The sequence below is a fragment of the Aptenodytes patagonicus genome, chromosome 2, assembly GCF_965638725.1.
Source record: "Aptenodytes patagonicus chromosome 2, bAptPat1.pri.cur, whole genome shotgun sequence".
Taxonomy (NCBI): domain Eukaryota; kingdom Metazoa; phylum Chordata; class Aves; order Sphenisciformes; family Spheniscidae; genus Aptenodytes; species Aptenodytes patagonicus.
In genome coordinates this window covers 46,087,497-46,110,114 of record NC_134950.1, presented here as the reverse complement: position 1 = coordinate 46,110,114, position 22,618 = coordinate 46,087,497, and the positions used below count along the sequence as shown (strand labels likewise).

General features: G+C 35.3%; 1 protein-coding gene across 4 annotated transcripts in view; it reads left to right on the top strand.

Annotated features, from left to right (window-relative positions):
• The window catches only part of SNTG1 (syntrophin gamma 1), a 358,073-nt gene that overhangs the window by 229,832 nt on the left and 105,623 nt on the right, over positions 1-22,618 (top strand). For all 4 annotated transcript variants that reach the window (XM_076329728.1, XM_076329726.1, XM_076329727.1 and 1 more), the window contains 4 exons: positions 9,750-9,852; positions 11,257-11,339; positions 14,326-14,456; positions 20,316-20,445. In XM_076329728.1, coding sequence (XP_076185843.1) covers positions 9,750-9,852; positions 11,257-11,339; positions 14,326-14,456; positions 20,316-20,445 — 447 coding nt within the window. The remainder of the gene's footprint in view (positions 1-9,749; positions 9,853-11,256; positions 11,340-14,325; positions 14,457-20,315; positions 20,446-22,618) is intronic.

Below are 22,618 nucleotides of genomic sequence, written 5' to 3'. Positions count from 1 at the left end.
CTGTGTATTAAAATATGGCCTAGACTTTGCTTAAAAGAAAAAAAAAAATCTTTGAGTTTTTATGTCATGGATTCTTGAAGGTAAATGTGCAAAGCCTCTGGAAGTTGCTTAATGTTCTACAGGTGTTGACAGCTTTTTTAAAATATTCTCCACAACATGTAGTTGAGAGGAAAAAAGCCCCACCAGAATCTCAGCATAGCCTACTGCCACAGTTGGTTTCTGATAATTATGAAGTCCAAAAACCTTGCGTCTTAAATAAGAAATTCGCTGTAGACTGATGGGATAGCCATCTGACTGTACACACCAGTATACGCAGGATGCTGTGCAACCTTTTGGCAAAGCTGTGTAGAAATCAGTAGATGTTATTATAACGGTGGTGTAAATGCTTCTTCCATTTCAGTAGGAGTTTTGTTTTATTAAGAGGATTACACATTTCTCCCAAAGTGGCTTTGGTCAACATTTGATTTGGACAGTGTCAGTGAAATTGATCCCAAACAAAATCTGGTTCCTGTGTAAATTTCTGAGCTACCATACCAATGAGAGGTTTGCCCAAATACATACAATGGTGATGAAAGTGTATAGTATTGGTAGAAGGTGAAATGTACATGTTAATACAACTAGTTGAAACCAGAATTAGGCTTATGGATTTGTAATATTTGACTGATGGTGGGGTTGAGTAGTTTACCTAAATACATGGTGATGGTTTTATTAGTCTCACAGAGTTGTAATTTACAATTAGAAAACTATCTTAAATTTTTGTGTTGCCCAAAGGTATTCAAGTTTACTATTGCATATCTTTAAAAAAATTGTAGAATAAATGTTGTTTAGTTTCAACCACACTAGGAACAGTTCTGCTGGTATTTCTAACATTTTCAGTATTATTAAGGGATTTGCCTCGTTCCTCTTAGCCAGTTGTTTTGGAACTCATTGAATATATGATTACAAAAATATGTGTTCATGAATTAGCTCAGAAAGATAATAGGTGCCCAGCAGCTGAACATATAATAACATTCAAAAAGTGGAACAGCTGTGAGAGTTTAAAGTAGAGGACTTCTTAAGACTGTATAACTACACAGTTTAGTGTAGCTGAGTAATCCTAGAGAAGTAGAGCCATACACAGAGTAGGTAATGTGAAAACAAAGATAGGCAGTTCTGAACTCTGGCATGTACTCACTACATATAGATACACTGAAAAAGCTCATGAAACTTGGAAAGAGTTTGGGTTGGAATCTTCTGGTTCTTTTAATTTTTTTGTTTTTTCATAGGTATTTTCTTGTCATGAGTAACTCCATATCATGTAGAGCTGAATGGCTAATAAATGCGTCTTTGTGTATTTATTTCTTCTAAGGACCACAGTCCCAGACCAATAGTAGTCAATGGAATATAGTCTGGGAAACATTAACAAGACCCATTGTTTCAAATTAGAATCAACATTTGCATTAGAATGAACAGTCTGAAGCTCAGCTGGGATGAGTCAAAGAATATACTGATAGATCATGGTAAATAATGTATTAGAGTTGGAATCTCTATAGGGAATTAATATTTTTCATTTTTCAGAATAAGGTATGAAATGTTTCAGTTCAGGGACTCCAGGGTATGGTGTTCCCAGTTTTGATACACTTAAGTTTTTAACAAGTTCTAGTTCTTTGCTTTTCATAGTTTCTTTTCATATTGGAGTAATGGCCTTCTAATGATTTAATATGAACTGTGATGACCAGTAAGTGCAGTCTTTACTGAAACAGAATTCAAATTTAGGATACATGACCTAAGAATGCAAATAAATCACTTATAAAAATATTTTTTATGGGTGATACTTATTAATGATGCTAAGATTAATGAAAGAAGAACAGGAAAATGCTGCAGCCTTTTCCTGGCAGACTTTTACTTTCATAATTTTTTTTTTCCTCAGGTGTTTGCATTGGTATCTTTTTCTGAGGCACTCCTATATTACTTTTGAAAAGATAAACATACAACTTAGCAATAATTGCAGTCTATTGCTATTCTGATTGAAAGATTACTAAACATTTTAGTGTTGATTATGCAGCATAAGAAAATTTAAAGATTTCTAGAAAGCTGTCATCAGATCTTTTAGACGAACTTGTAAGTACTCCATTCCACAAGTGTTAGACTTAAAAATTTAAAAACAGGTTCTTTTTTCCAGCTTGACTGTAAATATATCACTGAAGTGACAATATTGTCTTTTTACCTTGGAACTGCATTGAAGAAAGAACTGACAGGTGTCTGTGTCCTCTATTTGACCTATATTTGGTCCTCTATTGCCTGATGGATTTTTTTTGTGTGAGTTAATTATATTTCCAATAAATTATTTGTGAAATTAATCTCTTTCTCCTACCTCCTCATTACACTTAATCATGTTGCTTACATCTGATTACTTTAGTAATTTCCTATGAAGGAAACTGTAGATGTCTCAGTGTCAGCTAATATAAATGGCCTACTTTGCATGTAGGCTTGAAACATGATGAAATATATCTATTTTTAAAGGCGGATCACTTAGTTTTCTATTAATGCTTTATACAGGAGTCTTGATGTTGCATGTTCTGGTACCTCTGTGTCTAAAGCCCATGAGCCTGTTAAAACAGGTAGGGCAAGGGTCAATGAAGGAAGCCAGAATATAGCTATAAGATGACGGGTATGACATTGTCCATCTGAGAAACCACCTGATGGTCTAGCTTAAACGAGTGCTGTCACTTGGAATCAAGAATAATTTTGTTTCTAAGTGGTCAGTCTGATAGGGCTTGTCAAAAAGCATCAAACCCTGAATCTCTGTGTATGTTGCTCTGAAATGATCTTTTGTATGGTGCCTTAGGAGCTGGAGCACTCACTGAGTAAGTGCTACCTCGATTCAATTCCTGTGTCATCTTGAGAAGCCATAAACCCCTATCTGCCACTTTTCAGAATAATTGCTTAGTGGTAGGCTCAGTAGGGTGTCTTTGCTGTAACTACTAATCTTTCTGCATCCCCCTGCACTTTTGTAAAACAGTGCCAGTAGCAAGATACATGCAGAAGAGGGTTCTGAATAGAAGGGCACGTGTCTTCCTGCATCCTCAGCATGTTCACCATTCTGCCCTGCATTTCCTTTTGCCTTGTTTGAGGAAGCTCCCAGTTCTACTGTTCAGCCCATTTGGGTTTGTATCTAAATATCTAACACACATTCTGGAACCAGACAGCAAAAAATTAAAACTTACAACTATGGTAGTGTCAAACTATGGTCTGAAGTATACTTTGAGTTGTACAGCCTGAGTTGGAACTGCTGTCATAAAATGGTATTCTAGTTTGCTCTGTATATCAGCAAGAGAAATTTTCTGAAGAAAAAAAAAGCTTCGATAGTTTTTACTATTATATTTGTTGATTAACTTTCATTGTTGGTGAATACTGTGATAAATATTAGACCATAAGAATTAGAAACTCCCCATAAGCTGATGTGTTGTTAATGCAAACTAACTACTGTACTAACTACATGGCTTTTACTGAACAAGAGAGTTGATTTTTTAAATAAACATAATTCAAGACAGTTGTGTGCATGCATTGAGATTCTAGCTTCGGGGCTTTATGTGATTGCACCAGAATGCATGTTGTGGTATCTGCTGATGGACTTGAACTAGTGCATTGTGTAGCTCTGCACAGTGGCTAGGAACGTATATTCTTTTCCTTTATTTTTTTCCCCCGATGTTTATAATTCAAGTTATTCATCAAATAACTGAATTTTCCTTTAAAGCACACTGAAGAGGGGAATTTGCTCCAGTTCAGGAGAACACAGATCTTAGGGACTATAAGTCTTCTGTTTTAAATCTTTACCACTTCATTTGTGGGTAAATTTCATTGGTAATTTGAGAGGGGATTTACAGTCTTATCAGGAAAGGATACTTACTAAAGTCAGAGGGACTTCACGCTTCAGTGCTTTCCTGAATATATTGAGAGAGATTTCAGCATATGCTCAAATGTTTCCTTGAACTGGGACTTTAAAAGGTTTTATAAAATTAAAAGGCAATATCATTGTAGACATTATTAAAAATTTAGACTAGTGTTATTATTATGTAGAGATTTTATTCAGCAATATCACACATCACCATAAAATTCTCTTCTTCAGATGGCCCCCTTGCAGTCATTACAGTAATTTCATGGAAATATAGACACTGTTGCTCCAGAAACACTGGCTCTTCTAATTTCACTATTTCACACAGCTACTGGTTCAGACAAGCATGACTGTTATTTTGCCTGTCTCACTTCACTCATGAACATCCTAAATTTATATAGGGCTGTTTGTGGTAGAAGTAAATTAATTCTTGATCCCACTGGTAGTTAGCTTATGCTTTGCATAAGAAAATTTATTGACAGTATTTAATGTTTCTGTTTGTGTTGTTCTTTTCACATCAACTCATTCTACATTAAATGTATATATGATATATAAAACAGCAGCAGGAATTTAATATATAGCCGTAATGTTGATGAGGAGATGTTGAGATTTTTCAGTGTCACAGCTTCTTCCTGTTACAGGGATGACTTCATTAGACACTGCACACCAACAAATCAATAGCTGGTATTGCTCACTAGATGAAATAAAAAAAATAAAAATAAATCAAGTAGTAACAGCAATACTAAAAAGCTTTACATTATTTAATCCTTACAACATCTTTATCAACACATTAAGTGTTACTACTATTCATTGTTAACTATTAAAATAAAAACCTGAGACAGTTAGGAGAATTCATATGCCTGAAATCTAGACCTTTGTAGAAGATCTCAAAAATATTAAAAATCTAGGGCTTTATAGAAAAAACCCATACATCTTGAATAGTCAGTGCAGCCTCTGGAAATAAAACAGATTGTTACCTTTCAATGATACAGAGAATAAGCAAATCTGCTTAATGGTGCCTGGTCATGCATTTTCTGCAATCTGGGATGCAGTGCTTTAGAAATTGTCAGATCTCAATTGCATCTCAATTGTCAGATGCATAGACATACAGATCTCTTCCAAATGGAGTTTTTCCATGGCGTATGGTGGGGAGGTATAATCTTGTTAGACTTTGGAGATGTTAGGTCTACTACTGAGTTAAATTTTTGTCAGGTACACATTGCATGAATTTAACACTATGAATTTATCTCACCTTCACCAAACTCTTCATATATAATAAAAAATTCTTAGGAATTTGCTTCATTTTTGTTTTGAAATTTTTGAAATAATGTTTTTATATTTATTCAAAATTAGTATTCCTTCCAAAAATATGTTTCTTTTTCACTTTTTAGAAGTTGGGTCCATTTATATCTTTTCACATACTAGGGCAAATATTTTGAATATTTTTATTTGATGTAAATTTAGAAATGCCTTCTCTATTAGCAGTAATGAATTGAAAATCTCTTACTTACACAGCTACTTTTCATTAATATTGAAAATCTCTTTACCATTTATACACAGTGGGGATAAGATTCTAATTCTATTCCAGGACTGATAAGAATTGTTATTTGTGGCTAGCATTGTCTCTGATAATTTGATTGTACAGTTATTATAGAAGCACTGTTTCTTAAAATAGCCACATTGTATTTTAAAAGAAAGCAATTAATTGTGGACTAATTTATCTTCAAGTAAATAGCTAATTTTAACAAGACATTAAATGTTAGTTGTATTCTACCCAATGTTGGAATATTTTTGCGAGGGATGGGATCATCATGGAAATCGGTGATCAATCAGCAATTGTATGTAGTATTCCTAGTAAAAATTATTTTTGGAAGGTCCAGCCACAGTTCTGTAGAATCAGAAGTGGGGGTGGAATAAAGTTAGCATACTTTGTCCAATGACCTGTTGTTGTTTTTTTAATATATTGCAAAAAATGTGGTACCACTTTAATGCCACTGTTCAACCTTCAGTGGATCAAGATCTCCACAGTTCTTTATTTTTCCTATTTAAAATATACCTTACCCTTGAATGGGGGAAAAAAACCCAAACCAAACCCCACCTTTTTCTAATTTGTGGACTAATGTATCAGGAATTTAAGGAATTTAACATAATTATATCAAAATATGGAAGTAGACATTGCAAAATGAGAAAAATCCTGAAAGTCTTCTAAATGACTGCAAATTCTTGACAGCTTCATTGTTTGCAGGAAGTAGAAAATAGTCCTTAGCTTTTTAGTCTTCAGTCATTTTTATCATGCATACAATATGTGATGGTGCTGGCAAAAAAATCCGAATGTAGTTACTGTGATCAACCTAGCTTTAAGGTTTCCTTATAAATTAGAAAATATGCTGTAACTCTGAAAAGGTTGTATAAAGGATTTAGATAGTCTACTTCCCTCTTATGTTTGAATGTAACCTTGAAGTATTTCTTGAATTATCACTGCCAGGAATAACCAACTCATACATTGTCAGTGATAGTACTTGATTGACAAGGTATTGGCAATGTATATACAATAAATGTGAGGAAGCTTTCTTCTAAGTAAGAGAGCAGGATGGCTGAGCAGATATCTATCCATTTCTTTATCTAAAAATTATATCATGATTGACAACTGGTTTATTCGGTATGCTCATGAATTTACTTCAGTGGTAAAAGCTCATTACTGCCTTGTTAGTGGAATATGCTACCAACTCTTCAGGTCCACATGGATATTCTTGTGCAGATAAATTCATTTTTCATGAATGTACATTTTCTAAGCCTGAACAAACAATACATCTACATTCACAGAGTCATCATTTTGCCAAAATAGCTTTATTAAGTTTTAGCTAAACTGATGTTAGGCAATGAGGAAACAAGAAGAAATAACTAATATGCCAGTATCTCTGACTATTGGTAGAATTCCACTCATGTTTGTAAAACTCTAGAAATTCGTACTGCATTTTATCTCCCAGACAAACTGTTTGACTCCCTGTTTTCAAGTGTTTTTTTTCCATAGACATAACTCTCCATAACAATTACTCACATTACTTTTGGCTGTTATCTTTTTTGGTAAAAGTTATCAATTAATTTTCCATTCATGAACATGAGCTGTTCTGGTATACCACTAAAAACATTCCTCAGTAAGACTAGATTTCCTATTGTACCTTGTTCTCTTTCTGCATGGAGGAACGGCAGTATGGCATTGTGTACATGTTGAATGAGGACACAGAGTAAATTAATCCTATAAGGCATGCTCAACTTAAAACAGTTCAGTAATTGTTCATTTCTTATGTAAAATAAAGACAAAAAATGTAAAATAACTGCAGTTTTCAACTGAAAGCTACAAAAAGACAATAAATTTAATTAAAAATCCTATTTTCTTCAGCTAACCTTATTTCCCAGAATGACTTTGATAATAACTAGAAAGTAAGTGAAATGGGATTGATAGCTCGTCTCCTCTTTGTTGTAATCATTACCTAGTAGTTTTCTTTTTTAATCTTTTATCTCTCTTCTGTCTTTATTCTGCATGTCAAAATCTAGTCACTTTATGGATTATATGCTTCATACACTCCAAAATATGCTTCAGTGAAATAAGTATTGCTGATTTCATCTAAACTGTATACCAGCTTAAATTCTTCATCCTATGAGATAAAGAGGTTTGAGAGAGAGAGAGAGAGACGTTAGAGCAGAAGGTCACAGTAGACTACTTATGGCAACTTCTAGCCTTTACAGAAAAATATATTATCAAATGAAATCATGTAGACTTGTGGCTTGTTTTACTCTTGGAAGAAGAAAGATTCAAGGGCAGAGTTTAGTGTCTCAGCTTCTTTCACAAATTATACCACTTATTCTTAGGTATCTTAAAAGGTGACTTTATAAATTAAAGTTGGTAATGCTATAACTTCTCCACTTATTTCTTCCCTGTTCCTGAGTAAAAAAAAAAAAAAAAAAAAAAGGCAGAAGGTAGCTGGATTTTCCTGCACTTTGTCTATCCACATCTGTTGTTTCAATAGAGAATACATGCCTGTAATTTTCTGCTTTGGCTATGACTGTTCTGAACTGTGTGACTGCTACATAAGAGAGGAGAAGGATGAATTTTCTATGAAGACTGAGGATACGGTATGGTTTCTCTGATGGAATTCAGGACTTCGGAGTCTTGATCTACTGTTCCGCAGATTACAAGTCATCTTCTTTCTATGAAATAAGTACTACTTACGAATTCTAAGGTATAAAACATATTAGAACTGGGAAGTGCTCGTCCAAGAGGCTCATGTTACAGATAAAGTTTTTGGCATGCAGTTTAAGTTGATGAAATTTGTTGTGATGTGTGTGTGTTTATTTGCACAAATAAATACACACGGCACTGCAAGTTGTGCCTTGACAACCACTGTGCTATTTTAAACAATAAAAAGCCTAAAATTTCAAGTGGATTTCAGATACTGAATCAAATATTCTGTCACCATATTGTTACTCCTCTGTAGCAACCAGTGCGGAGTAGGAAGTATTGTGTTTAAAGACAAAGTCGACATTTTTTCTTGAAGAATCACTTTAAGTTAATGCAGTGATTCCATGTGAAGGCATCCCTGCATATAGTTATATACATGCATGTAACTAAATGTGTAGGATAGGTTGTTGATAGGTATAGATCAAAGAATAGCAGTCCTCCATAAATTATTTACAAGGCTTTCTCACAAGCAGCAGCATGACAGAGGGGTTACCTGTGTGTTATCCAGCTACCATGAAAACACAGCAGAAAGCGAACAGATATAAGCTAGTTTAAAACATTTGTCTAATATATCACTGTGTAGCAGCTCTCCGAACACTGCTCCCAGCAAGCTGGCTCTCTGCACAGTATGAGTACAGACACTCAGATAGAGGCATGGTGCAATCTTCTGTCTTTGTAAGCCTAAATTAAATCAGCCCTTGAAGAGTTTTGACGTTACAGAGGCAGAAGAACAGGAAATGGTTGTTCTCTGAAACAGAGTTATGTGACCTGATGCTTCTTGGCTCTCACGTTATAAACCGACTCAAATGTTATTCCTCCACGGTTAAAGTATAGCATTTTGTTTAGCTGCTTTTGTGCCTCCTTTGTGCCTCTCTGGGGAGGTGCCTGGGGTTTCCTTTCTCTGCTGTGTATCTTGAGGTGTCTGTCAGCCATACCACACAAAAGCTAAAGGCATGAACAAGAGCCACAGGAGAAATTGTGGGAGAGTACAGGAAGGCTAAAAGCATTCACAGGTGGATAGGTGATTTACACATTCCTATGTCCAAAATGCAAGCTGCCCTTTGGCAAAACCCAAGCCTGTGCTTATCTAAGACAAGGCTTAAAATAGGTACTTTTCCTCTGTGGCTGTAAGGAAATTAGGTGTCTCATCCATGCTGGAGAGCTTCGGCTAGATTTAACTCTGGCTGTTGGAAAGACTTACTCATAGGATTATGGCACAGCTGTGGAAACTACTGCTATTGTTTTGGTTGGAGATTTATGAGATAACCTTAGGGGGAAAAAAAAATATTTTTTTTTTATACATACATGCTAGTGTGGATGATGCCAGATCTGAAAGAAGGAGGTGAACAGCTGGACAGTGTCAGGGTGCAAGTTGTGTAATAGCAAGGTGCAAAGTCAATGCTATTACACAAGGCCAATACCCTGCCCCCCGTTACCTGTATGTGTGACTAGAAACAACAGATAAGCATATAGCAAGCTTTACATCTTGCTTTCTTTTTAAAAAAAAGTCATTGCAATAAATGGCTAAGCAGTTATGTTCTTGTATGTAAAAGCTGCGTGGCGTTGCTTACGTTTTGCTGATGCATTTTGGTCATACATTTATTTCAAGGTGTCCTGTCTGTATTTCTCTTCCAGGTTCAGGTCCTTCGCAACGCAGGGGAAGAAGTGACCCTAACTGTGTCCTTTCTGAAAAGAGCACCTGCTTTTCTCAAACTGCCACTGAATGAAGATTGTGCATGTAAGCCTTTATTACTTGGCCAAAAGAAAACTCAATTCAATGCTCATGAACGCTTGCAGCTTCCAAACCTACTGTGCATTGAGGGTGATTGACAGCAGCTTTTTCGGTCAGCATTGCTGCCTGAATATGAGCTGCTCGTATTGCCAGGTCTCATAGTAACATTCACCTCAAGCAAAAAATTGCTATCTTTGCTTGAAAAACAGATCACCAGGCATTTGGCTTTTGTGAATCAGCAAAGTTGCAGGTAAAACAGTGGAATTACATTAGTTTACAGTAGGTCACATCCTGACGCAGAGTATTTAAAAGCAGTTTTTCAGGCAGCATCAGATAACATTTTAGTCTGAAAGTTTTGTCTTGTAAATGTGCAAATGAGATTGCGTGTGTATATTTAGAGGGCTTAACTTTACCATTTAAAATTCAGAGGCTTTGGTGGAGGTGTCTGTCTACCTAAAAGTAAATTACCTGGGACGATTAGTATTTTGTTTAAGTCCAACGGAGTTTTAGTCAGCTAGCCCCATGAGAGACATATGGAAACAGCTGTCTTCCTTTAATTATATTAAATTGTAAGTGTGGGTGAATAATTATAGACAGTTGCAGCATATCTAAGCATATTTATATGTCAGCCTGTGGCTTTTGTCACCACTGCTTTCCTTCTGCATCTTGCTCCTAAGAGGGTAGAATTTTTAAGCAACAAAACAATAAATATTTGATTTCAATACTTTTAGCCTTTGATTTTAAGTTAGTAGGAATTAAGTCAACTAAATTATGAAATAATATTTTATACAATCAATTGTTGAAATACGGTCTTTATCTTTCGCCTAGGTATTAAATTTTGGTGAGACACGAAAAAATTTAGAACACCATATTCTTAAATAAAAATGTATCCCAGTACATTTGTCCCTTCTATGAAAGGTTGTGGTACCACAGAGTATGCTGAGTAACGCACACAAACATGCATTTGCATCGATCGTATCATCTTACTTTTGAGGTGTAGCACTGTAATTTCCTAAACTGTTACAAGAACAGTTAGGACTGTAAACTTCAGTGAGAGTAAGAAAAGCATTATCTGACTAGTTCCTTCAAGTGAAAACCAAGCGAGGAGGTACACACTTTTCTTTTATTATCAAATTTGCAAAACCCTTTGGTTTTTTTTTTCTTACTAAACAGATTATTAACTCTTTTAAGCAAAGCACTAGGAGAAAGATTCTTGAGCCTCCACTCAGCTTAAAAAGGCACTCCGCTCAAACCAGAAGGCAGATACTGGCTGAATGGAGAAAGTAAATGAATGTTAGGTATGACAAAACTAGTGGGGGGAGGGGAATACATAGATACATACATACACAAATTTGAAGTATAGCATTATAGATTAATGAAGATTTTTTGGTGTATTCATGTTTGTATTAGGTGCCCCCAGTGACCAAAGCAGTGGCACATCCTCTCCCCTATGTGACAGTGGTTTGCATCTGAACTACCATCCCAACAACACGGTAAGAGCTTATATTTCTTTGATGGAATTACACAGAAGAATAATAATACTATAATAGCTAAGTGGAAGTAACTAATAAAGGACAGCAACATGGGAGGAACTCTAACTAACAATCGAGATAGACAGTTCCATAGGGGGCAAAAAGAGTTGCCAGATATTATGGCTGCGAATTAAACTATGACAAATTAAACCAGCTGAGATTGTGCCTTGATAAATGTGATTACTATTTTTATCTGGGCAATAGGGATTTTGCGAGTTTTTTCCTCTAGATTATTTCCACAGCATAGGAATTAAAATTATTAAAATTAAAATATATCTATTTAAAGAAAAGCTAGAAAATTTTTTTAAAATATTTTCCCATTATTTTCATTTCATTTATTATCTAAAACTTTTGACAAGCGATGATTTAGGTACATGGTTTTGCCTATTTTTAAGGTGAAAGCATTTTACTTCTAGTAACACACACTTAAAATCTTACTGAAGAATGATAGCATTATGGAGCAAACTCTCTTTAGGATGAAATGTTACAGATGTCTGATCAGATTTTTAGTAAAAGATGCCTTTGAAGTGCAACAAGGGGCTTTTAACAATTTTCTTAGGCAGGAAATGCAAAATTTCCATTATTTTATATAGTTCTAAAGGGGTTTTTGCTGTGTATTTGGTTTTGTGATAGGTTAAAATACTCAGATAAAATAAAAAGCAGTGAATAAATAAACCAATACACAGGATAATTATTACAGATATATTAAAAAAACAGAAAAGTAAGCATTGTCCGGTAGACTTTGCTGTTTTTAATTTCTGGCTTGTTTTATTGTTCTTTCATACTTCACTGGTAAAGGTTTTAAATAAGAGCCCAGAGACTTAAAAGTCAATAGCACAGATTTTAAACCTGATTATAATCTGGAAAACCTTTAGGATTTATACAGTTTTATGGAGCTGGAATTCATAAAAATGGGATAAAAACAATAAAATTGGTGTCTTAATGCAGGTCAAATAATAAGAAAATATATGTATATAAAAATAGTGCAACAACATCAGAAGCAGACTTATTTCAACAGTCTATATATGTATGCATGTAGAAAGGCTATTGGAGCAGATCCTAAACTTATTTTGCTAGTCACTTCATTTCTAACTTTGCTTTTAGGATAAAAAACATGCTTCCATTTGTGAATCCTATTTCTGCAGGTGTCAAAACTGATCTAAATTAGCTACAGTTTCTATTTGAACTGATAATAATTTACTGAAACCAAGTCTTTTTCTCTCAGTTTAAATAATATAATCAGGCATCATGAGTCTATAAGTCACCCTAAATTAAATTCTTCTGCTGAAGACCAGGGTGTGGTTCTTATCTCAGATGTCCCCTTGTAATGGGAATGGAATGCTTCATAAAACCAAATGAGACCTCTGTATGAATTCCTATGTTATGTACCGCTCATGTCACAGTCCTTCCTTTTTTTCAGAATATTCTGTAGAATGCATTATGACTTATGGCCATAGTCTATTTCTTATTTTATAGCCTTGATGATGCACCTGAAGGAGACTTCTGACTCAGAATTTGGAGTAGATAGGACTGGTTTTGGTCTTTTGTCAACAATTCAGAGTTATGCAGGCTAAAGGTAGGGTTAACATTTCTGTTGCAGCCAGATCTAGGCCTACAGTTTGCATCTAAACTTTTTGCTGCATTTCAGCTTTTTCCTCAAGTTTAATCACAGCTGAAAAAGCACAGCTGAAAGCAGACAGAAAATGTTAAAAATTCAAGAGGATGTTCAAAACAACATCCTAGCTTAGTCTTCCTAGACAATTATTGGTTTATTTAGATTGAATCTATGGAATGTTTCACCAGAGATTCAATGTTTAAATAAGTGAATCTACTTATGAAAAGCCTGCTGTTCAGCTAAATTGATGTTCATAGTGATCTTTTATTTTATATACATAAAAGATATATGAACATATTTGTAAAAGTAAAGTTCAAGTTGGTAAAGCTTTATAATTCTATAGATCTTACACAAAAATCACACTAGAAAAATACAAAGTGTACTTAACTTTTGTAATATTTATTTTATAGAAGGTACAGGTAAGAAAAAATATGAAGTCTGAGATTAAAAAATTGTAAATTATGCAGGATCGGCAGGTACAATTTTACTGATATACTAAAAGTACTACATACATTTCTGTAAGAATCATGCTTCTTCAGAAAAATAACATCATCACTAGTGCTGTTTTGTAAAGCATTTTATAAGGAAAGGAAGAGGTGTTGGATTTTTAAAAATAAATGTTGATCATTTCACTTTTTATAAGCATTTCTCATTCAAATCTATATTCTGTAAAAATACTGGTAAAATTAGACTGTAGATATTTAAATACTCATTCTTTGTAGATATGATCATGGACATGATAAAGTTCAATTTTCATATAAGTAATACCTTGTGTAAATAGGTAAAATTAAAATATTCATCATAAGCATGTAGTTTTGACTAAACAATTTTCATCACATGTTAAATCCCATTCACAATTACCAGATTTTGAGGTGATGTCATTAGTATAGACATGTATGTAAATGTGTACAGGACCACAGGAAACAACTGAATTATGATTGTATAGTGAATGATTTAGACGTCACCTTTATTCAGAGTACAGGTATAAAACTAGTAGCTGATGATGTGATACATAGTAAATATTCACTTCTATTCATGACTAGTCATTTCAAAAAAAGGACACAATCTGTTTTCTCTAGGTTTTTAGAATACTGTTCTTCACACTTCCTCTAAGCATATTGATGTTGAGGTTTATATAGATTTGTTTTATTTGTGAGAAATAGTTCAGAATCTTTCCAGTGCTAGCTAAAACCAGTGCCAAATGATTTGGGGAAAGTGGAACACAATGCCGAAGGAAATATAAAGTCTTTGAAGTCTACCTCTCTCTTTCCAAATCTGCTGAGTACTTACAATGAAGCCCAAAACTGAGAAGGACCTTTTAATGTTTTTCAGGATACATTATCATGTTCCTCATGGCCAGCATCCCCAGGACTTAGGTGGGAAAAAAGGTGGTGTGATCTCCAATTAATTCCACTTCTTCATTCACGGTTTTCCCAGTACCTTCCAGGATCAGATTTGTGCAGGTAAAGAAGTTCAGAAAGTTGAAACTTGACTTCTTGGTTGACAGATACAAGCCTTAGGGAGTTACCTTATTAGAGGAATGGCATTATTAGTTGCACCACAGCTGTCAGAGACATGAAACATAGGAGCTTTCATAAAGGTCTGTCTAGGTCCACCTCAGCCCATACTCTGCTCTGACGTCAGCCGGGACCAGGTATGTGGGGAAGACGTGTGATCTTCCCACTTGCACCTAGTGGTCAGCACGTTTCTCAGTCTGAGATTGCACGTAGGTCATCATATTTAATAACTGTTAATGCTCCTGTCCTCAAAAGCTTCTTTCTAAGCTGCTTTTTTTTATAACTTTGTTTTTTGCAATGCACTGTGGCATTGAGCCTTGCAATGTAATTATGTTTTTTAAATGTACTTCCTTTTGTTTGTGTTAAATCTCTCACCTGATAACTTCATTGGGTGAAATAATCTTGTTGTTCGGGAGCAGCAAGGGCTGGCTGTCCCGTGGGGAAGGTGAGCCAAGAGCGGAGGGTGGCAGCGGGGCTGGATGAGGCAGTGTCCACACAGACAAAGGTCCCATCCAACTGCTCCCGGTGGAGGAGCAGAGCAGGCCTAGGAATGGCCTTCAGATGAGTCCGTCATGGTGAGGTGGGGCTCAGGTCAGTCTGGGAAGTAAGCCCACAGGTCGGGTCTGGATCAGTGGGATACATGTCCAGGCACAGGCATAGCTGCAGCTAAACTCAGGCGAGGACCAAGGGTGAGGGCCTGAGCTGATATGCAGGTCCCAAGTGAAAGGAGGGACAGACACCCCATTCAAGCTCTTTCACAGCAGCCTGATCCCACATCCCACAGCCACGCCATGGCAGAGCTGGCATCACGCACAGGCAGCCAGGCACCCAGGAGGGGGAAGAGGGTGGACTCTGGGCCCTGACCCTTGTATCAAGGGAAACGCTAAATAAGCATTCTTGATTTACGTTTTTATAACTTCGGATGACTGTCTTCTGTTTTCCAGTTTGAAGGATGCCTATTGTTATCTCCTGTTAGGGAATCCTTCCATAGCTCTGATTATCCTTGTTATTCTCTGGTTTTTTGTAATTCTAATATATCTTCTATGAGACAAGGTGATCAGGACTTCGAGGAGGATCCTTCTTGACATATTAAGACATAATGATGTTTTCCATTTTTTCCTCTGCTCTTATCTAATACTTCGTAATAACCTATTACCTTTTGACTGTCACAGAGCACTAAGGTGATGGTTTTCAGAGAATTATTTGTAGTAACCTTTGCATTTCTTTCCTCAATGTTTATAGCTACAGAAATGTTCTTTGCTGCTTACATGTAGCTAAGGTTTTTTTTTCCTGTATGTCTTACTTTGCATTTATTAATATTGAATTTCATTGACATTTTGTCTCCCAATCACTGGGGAAGCTGTCCAAAGCTCATAGTCAGGTTTAAATTTAATGTATCATAGAGACCTACAACTTGTCATTGTTTAAATTAATATTATCCTAGTAAGTCAGAAGAAATGAGAAAGGAAGACAATATTCTGGAATGATTACTGTTTTTCAAGTGTTATGCATTTAAATAGAAAAGAAAGTAGCTACAAAATCAGCAAGGCATAGTATATAAATAAGATCATACTTGTTAAAGTTTTAAATACCTAGGTATTATCTAATTTATCATCTGTATATATACGAATGAAGTTCTAATAGTAAAAATTTGTGAGTTCCAGAATGTAAGTCATTAACTGGAGGACAGCTGTCTACAGTTATAGAGCATGTTTCTCCATTATTTCTCCTTCTAACCCATCAGAAACATTAACTCTTGAAATAAGCACAGAGGACTTATCATTTGTGAGGCTGTGAGGCCTTACTAATTGAAATAAACTATGGCTTTCCCACGTAGCCTTCATGTCTGCCAGCTTAGATGTGTGAGTCTGGGAAGAATAGTGTGTTATGCTATACCCAGACGGCTCATCAGGCATTAGTGGTTTAAAATTTCCCGTTCCTCCACTCATGCACATGTAAAATTACCTAATTAATACAGAAAAGCTTCATTAATATTTCTGGAAAGACTGTTTTGTGAAAGAACCACCCCAGTGTCTTTTCTCTGTTGTTATGCTCACCCTTCCAGTGTTTCTACGGGTCCTACAGTCAACTGATACCATCTGCACCCAGGGGTGGTTTTATGATCTCCCCCAGAAACTAGGGGAAGAGGAGTGTTCTTCGATCTCAGTTTGGGGTTTGCGGGGGGTGAATTTTATTGTATCTTATCACAGCCTGCTTCCTTCTCATTGGTTCTCAGCAAACATCTGAAAGTTGCACAAAAGCCTCCCATGGCCTCAATTAATTCTGAGGGCTGTTGTTTCTTAGAAGTACATTACCTAGGTCTGCCAGCCATTTTCCTATTCACAGAGCTGAAAATAAAGCGGGTTAGGCAATAGTTGTTTCACCACAAGATAATTGTGAAGCTAAAAACAGCCTGCCGCTTTTGACTGGTAATAGCAAAATCATATTTACTTGGCTGCATGATCCTTGTTTTATTGAGGAACAATGGCTGGCCCAGCGAGTCAAGGTGTAAACCAAAGGCTACAATGGCTTATTAGCTGAACTGAAAGGGAACAGGATATAGTCACCACAGAGGCAGGAGGTTTTTTTATTAAATTCTGTGAAAACCTTCAGCTCAATGTTTAACAATGGTTAAAATAGAAATAATTAAAAGCATGAAGAATAAAGGGCCCAAAATCATAACAGTCAAATCTGAGATCTGTTCTGCTGTATGCTTCGGATAACATTGAATTGAATAGAACTACTCACATGGAAAAATAGGACATATTCAACTATTCATAGATCTAGGGTTTTAAAATTCAGTCTTCTGCATCAATAAAACACAACCTTAAAGAGCACATTATAGAACTTGTACATTACAGAGAAAGATTTTTAGGTAGCAATGATATTCCTGAGATTTGAATTTCCAGAAAATAAATTTAAAAGTATATTCATACAAAACAAAATATCTGAATTCATACTCAAACCTTGAATAACTACTCTGATAATTTTCTCCTTGTGTCCTTCTATGCTGTCTAACATGAGGAAGTAAGAGTACTTAAAGGAAAAAAAAATGCAGTATAAATATGCGAGAGGAAGTGGGGTTTTCTTCAAAAAAGCATAGAAGCAACATTTTATGTTGCCAGCAAGACAGTTTGTAAGAGTCTTTTAAATTAATGTAAACATTTTAAAATGTGACTCCCTCTCAAAATTTGTTATGAGAGAAAGGTAGATAATTTTTAAAAGAGTTTTTTTTTAAAAACTGCTATAAAGAGTAACATTAAGGAAAGGATATTGAAAATAATATAAGAAAGCAACATGAAATGGAATTGAATTAATTACACTTTCTGTAGCTAATATTTACAAGGCTGTTTTCACTATATAAAGCCTAATAACTTTTTATGTTTCCAAGTTTGAAAAGACTGGCACAGAAATACATCATATTGTCGCATACACCATTACGCCTCATAATCGTATTCTAGCTTTTCTAGTGGGATGCTTGAGACACGTGAATTCCAGAGTGTATTCATGTAAAATTCCAGAGGGCATTCAGGTTAATTTTGGAAAGCTTATTAATTTCAAATATAACTCTTGAGTTCCAAAAGGCACAGAACCTGATATGTGTAGTTGAATAACAATTCATCTGATCTTAACTTTTTTGCTGTATTAAAAAAGTGATTAATCTACTGTTTGTTCTACTTAATACAAAACACTTATTTAATACCTTATTTTTTCAGGTTTGTGTGGTAGTATGGACTTTGGTTGGTAGGCTAATTCAAGCAAATACTATTACAATAATCTAAAGCTAAGGATATCTACTGCCTAGACCACATTCAGAAGTAATTTATTAGGTAGCCATGCATCTTACAGTCTGTGCTTATTGATACTTGGGCAAGAACATTCTGGATGAATGGGTTTGTATGTGCACAGATCAAATACCTAGGACCAGTAGGAAGAGTCTGATGCCTCGAATGCATCAGATTCACTGTGGTTGTAGTGTAAGGGAAGTTTGTGCATCAGGATTGAATCTGGAACATACTGGGTTTTCTTTGTTTCTGCAGGTTAGTGTCACACATTAATAGATTCCTTGGATTCCTACTTTGCTTTACGATAGGCTGAGTATAAAGAAGGGGAGTCCTGAAAATAATGCTATTTTTCCTGAAAGAGATAATCAACAAATTTGCCTGAGCATCATGCCTATGCTCTTTATGTAAGGACTTATTTAGAATTTTATTCTGGAAGAATTTACTATTTATGTTTATAGCCATTTAAAATAAAGGATATAGTAAACAAATGCTAGCTACATTACCTGAAGATGCTTTAAATAAATCTTCCTCAAAAACTTTACCTGAATTATTGTGAAAATGAGTCATTGAAAGAAGTAGCTCTCAGTTTGTACCTTTGGATTTTAAGGAAAAATCACTACCCATCTGAAAAGGCAACTAAACTGCTAAGTTAGCGGATGGATTTAGATAAACCACTGGTCTCTGCATGATCATGTTAGTATATATAAGCCTTATCCTCCTGTAAGAGCTAATTCTCATGACGGGACTCTCAAAGCAAAGGCATGGCTCTAATTCATTTTTAATGCTTCTCCTGACTGAAGGAAAAGCCTGTACTTGACACAGATGCAGCAAAGACCTTTATGGTAGAGATAGATATTAGCTCTACATTCTGCACAACTGGAATATAATTTCAAGGGGTAAAAAAAAAAAAACAACTTTGCAGAATGGTTATCTGTCTTGAGATGTCAGAAACTGTCATCAGTGACACTCAGTTTTACACTGAAGATAACACTCACTTTGCCTGAGCCATTCTCAAAGAATCTGAATGATGTACTTATTTTTAAACCATGAATTGAACATTAACAGATGGGTTTGTAGCAGAACGCCGGCAGTGGCACTTGGTATTCTGTATGTTTAGTAATCTCTTACTCTGGGATATGGATTAATATTGAGGTTTTTTGGTTCTGAAGCCAGAGACCTGTGAGCCTTCCAAAGGCTGTTAGCCAAGAAGGCTATTACTGAAGACATTAGGCTTGCTACTGCTTTAGCATCTGAAAGTTTTCTCTTGTTCTATAATTGCTCAGTACTCAGCTGTGGAAAGTCAGTCTATAATGCATGCCAGATTATTGTGTAGGTGTCCAGATTGGTGCTGGGATAGAGGCACCCAGGTGGCCACTGCTTTTGTCATTGGATGTCTCTTGGCATTCCAGTGTATTTTGCTAATGATCCTATATTCAGAAATAGAATTGGAAAAATCATTAATGCTACCTGATCAATTTTGAATTCTCCAGCTTTTCTATCAGTAGTTTAGAAGAGGATCAAAATTCTATAACTAAGAGCAGCCAACAAGGGGTATCCAGACAGGAATCTTAGTGTATTTAAACAATGTGTTAGAAAAATAAAAGAAAAGCTATTGAGAAAAAGGTACTGTATTCCACTGCATTTCTTAAATGATTGCCTACAGTGTCCAGTGAACACTTTCCTTCTCTGTGATCTGCAGTATTAAAGTATTTGGTATGCATCAGCTATTTCACATGTTTAGCTTCTGAAGTCACACAGTGTTGGTCAAGGTTCCGTGGAGCTAGTCAATGGAATTTTTTTATAGCTTTATGGAAATTTAATATAGTCTGAGTTGACCTTTTAGCGTGATCTTTTTAATATGTCAGGTATTTATAAAATAGGAAAACCAGCAATTTATCAGTGTTCAGTGGCTGACCTTCATTGTAGTTGAAAGAAAAGCATTTCTACAAGTATCGTTAAGATGATATGCTAGAACAGATGAAATTTTCTTCTGACCTGATCTGTTATGACATGTCTATAGGCAAAATGCGTTCCAAGTAATTGCTGTGGATGGGGTTTGCAGTGGAATAATTCAGTGTCTCTCTGCTGAAGACTGTATTGACTGGCTACAAGCAATAGCAAGTAATATTTCCAACCTCACAAAGCACAATGTAAGTATGGATCCAAGTAAGCCAGAAGGTTTCCCAATCATATTTGATTATAACTGTCATAAAAGCCTAATGGGTTCACACACAGAATTATCTGCATATAAACAATGCTTGAGGCTGTCTGAGAGAAGTCAACTTAAGTTTGTCATCAGATCAGACTTTGTGAGAAATCATTGAATGGGAAAATATTCTCCCCTACAGTCATATAGTTCACTTCATCGCTATCAGAGTTATTCACTTCTTAGCAATACCAGCTAGCATTAGAAACAAAGACCAGACACACAGGAGAAAGCCAGGTGTGATGGGTAAGCACATATAAAAGCAAAAAATTCTGTATTTTCTTGATAGTTTGAGAAAGCACATCTGTATAAAGACTGGTATAATCAGATCTGAATTAGATATTAGGTCTGTTTAGGTATCATTTAACACAAGGAGAATGGCAAGGTTCTTCTGTGATATAGATATAATGTTTATTATCAGCAAAGATTAAATGCATTTATGCTTCATGCACTGTACTTTTATGATCTGATCTTGTGGGATAGATACCTCTTTTTATTGAAGCAAGAATAAATGTTATACAAAAGTTTTACCAAACTACTAGTAAGTTTGATTGAAAGGTCTTCTGGACCTGCCTAGGATGTATTTTGCATTTGATAGATGACATGTAGTTCTTCCTGTAGAAGTCTGTACGATGCCTTTCCTGTTTTTCCTCAAAAAATACAAAACACATGGGTAACTCCATTATTTTGAATTGAGTTATAACAAGGAAGCCCTTAAGGATTTAATTTATATTCTCTCAGATTTCCTTAAACCTGCTTTAGCATCCCAAACCTGCCTCTGAATTTCCTTTTGTTTCAAATACAGGAAACACATTGAAGGAAGTTGTATTTCTTGGAGATTTATATTCAAGATGCAAAACTATGTTCCATCTGGCAGCAATATGTAAAAGTTGTTGTATTATAAAAACGTGACAGACATGAATTCATCCACCATCTGCAAGCTTCCATGCAGTACAAGCCAACTTTATGGCTATTTATTCATCCTTATAATGCTGTATAGAACCTTCCTTGTCTCACTAGGCATCTGGACAAATAAGGGTGCTGATTTTTTCTCTTGCCATCTTTAGTTCAGACTATTAATGATTCTTGCTACCTAAAGTAGTGTATTTATCTACTTATAACAATAGATAGATGCACCTAAATTTTATCTGATAATGCTTTATGTAGCTCTGACGAGACTATAATTATGGTTGCTTAGTGTAACTTAACTGTTAGTAATGCACTGTTGTTATATGATATAATTTCAGTGTTTTAAAAATGAGTACAGTTTATAATTCTACACTAGTTTCCATGAAATACAGAAACAATGTATCTGATGTTTTATGAGATGGAAATAGTAAATTACACAACTATTATGCCAAACTTTGTATTTACTTTATCCCAAAGACATCCTGTAAAGTAACTGTGAGAGTTGGGGCTTAGGCAATTATCCATGAATCTATTTTTAGAACTGCCCTAATTATTCATAGCCCATACGAAGTTATGGAAACCAATGAGATGCTCTTTTCTGTAATATACTTTTCTTTTAAATTGTCAGTTGCCAGAAAGAATTAATTATTTGACAGCATATGTGATAAGTGAATATAAGAAACATTAGAAACACAGAGGGGAAAAAACCCAAACTGTTGCTTGGAACAATGATTAGATGTGATTAGAGGTCCCTATATTTTCTTTCTTTACAAGATGGTTATTGACATATACATACTGTTGATGTTAGCATTTTTCCTCTGAGAGAGGCATTTACTCACAGTCATTGTCCCTTACTGTGGCATCCAATACCAAAGAAACAAAGAGAGTATAGGACTTTATTTGAACTTTTGGACAAATTGATTTTTAGTTTCAATTAACTTGTTATTTCTATCTAGGGGTTATGGAAAATAATTTGTTTCATTTAAATACCGTGTAGCTCATAGAATTGTTAACTTACATGCTCTTTCTCACATCTACCTTTTGAAAAAGAAGGAAACGAATGAGGACAAGAAAGACTATAAAAACTAAATTGTTTCTGAAAGCATTTCCTTTACCAGTGTGTCAAGTTTGGACTCTGTAGAATTGGGTGGGATTTATCTTGCCTAACTTTAGATGACTTAAAGCAGAATATCTGAAGAGTGATCCTT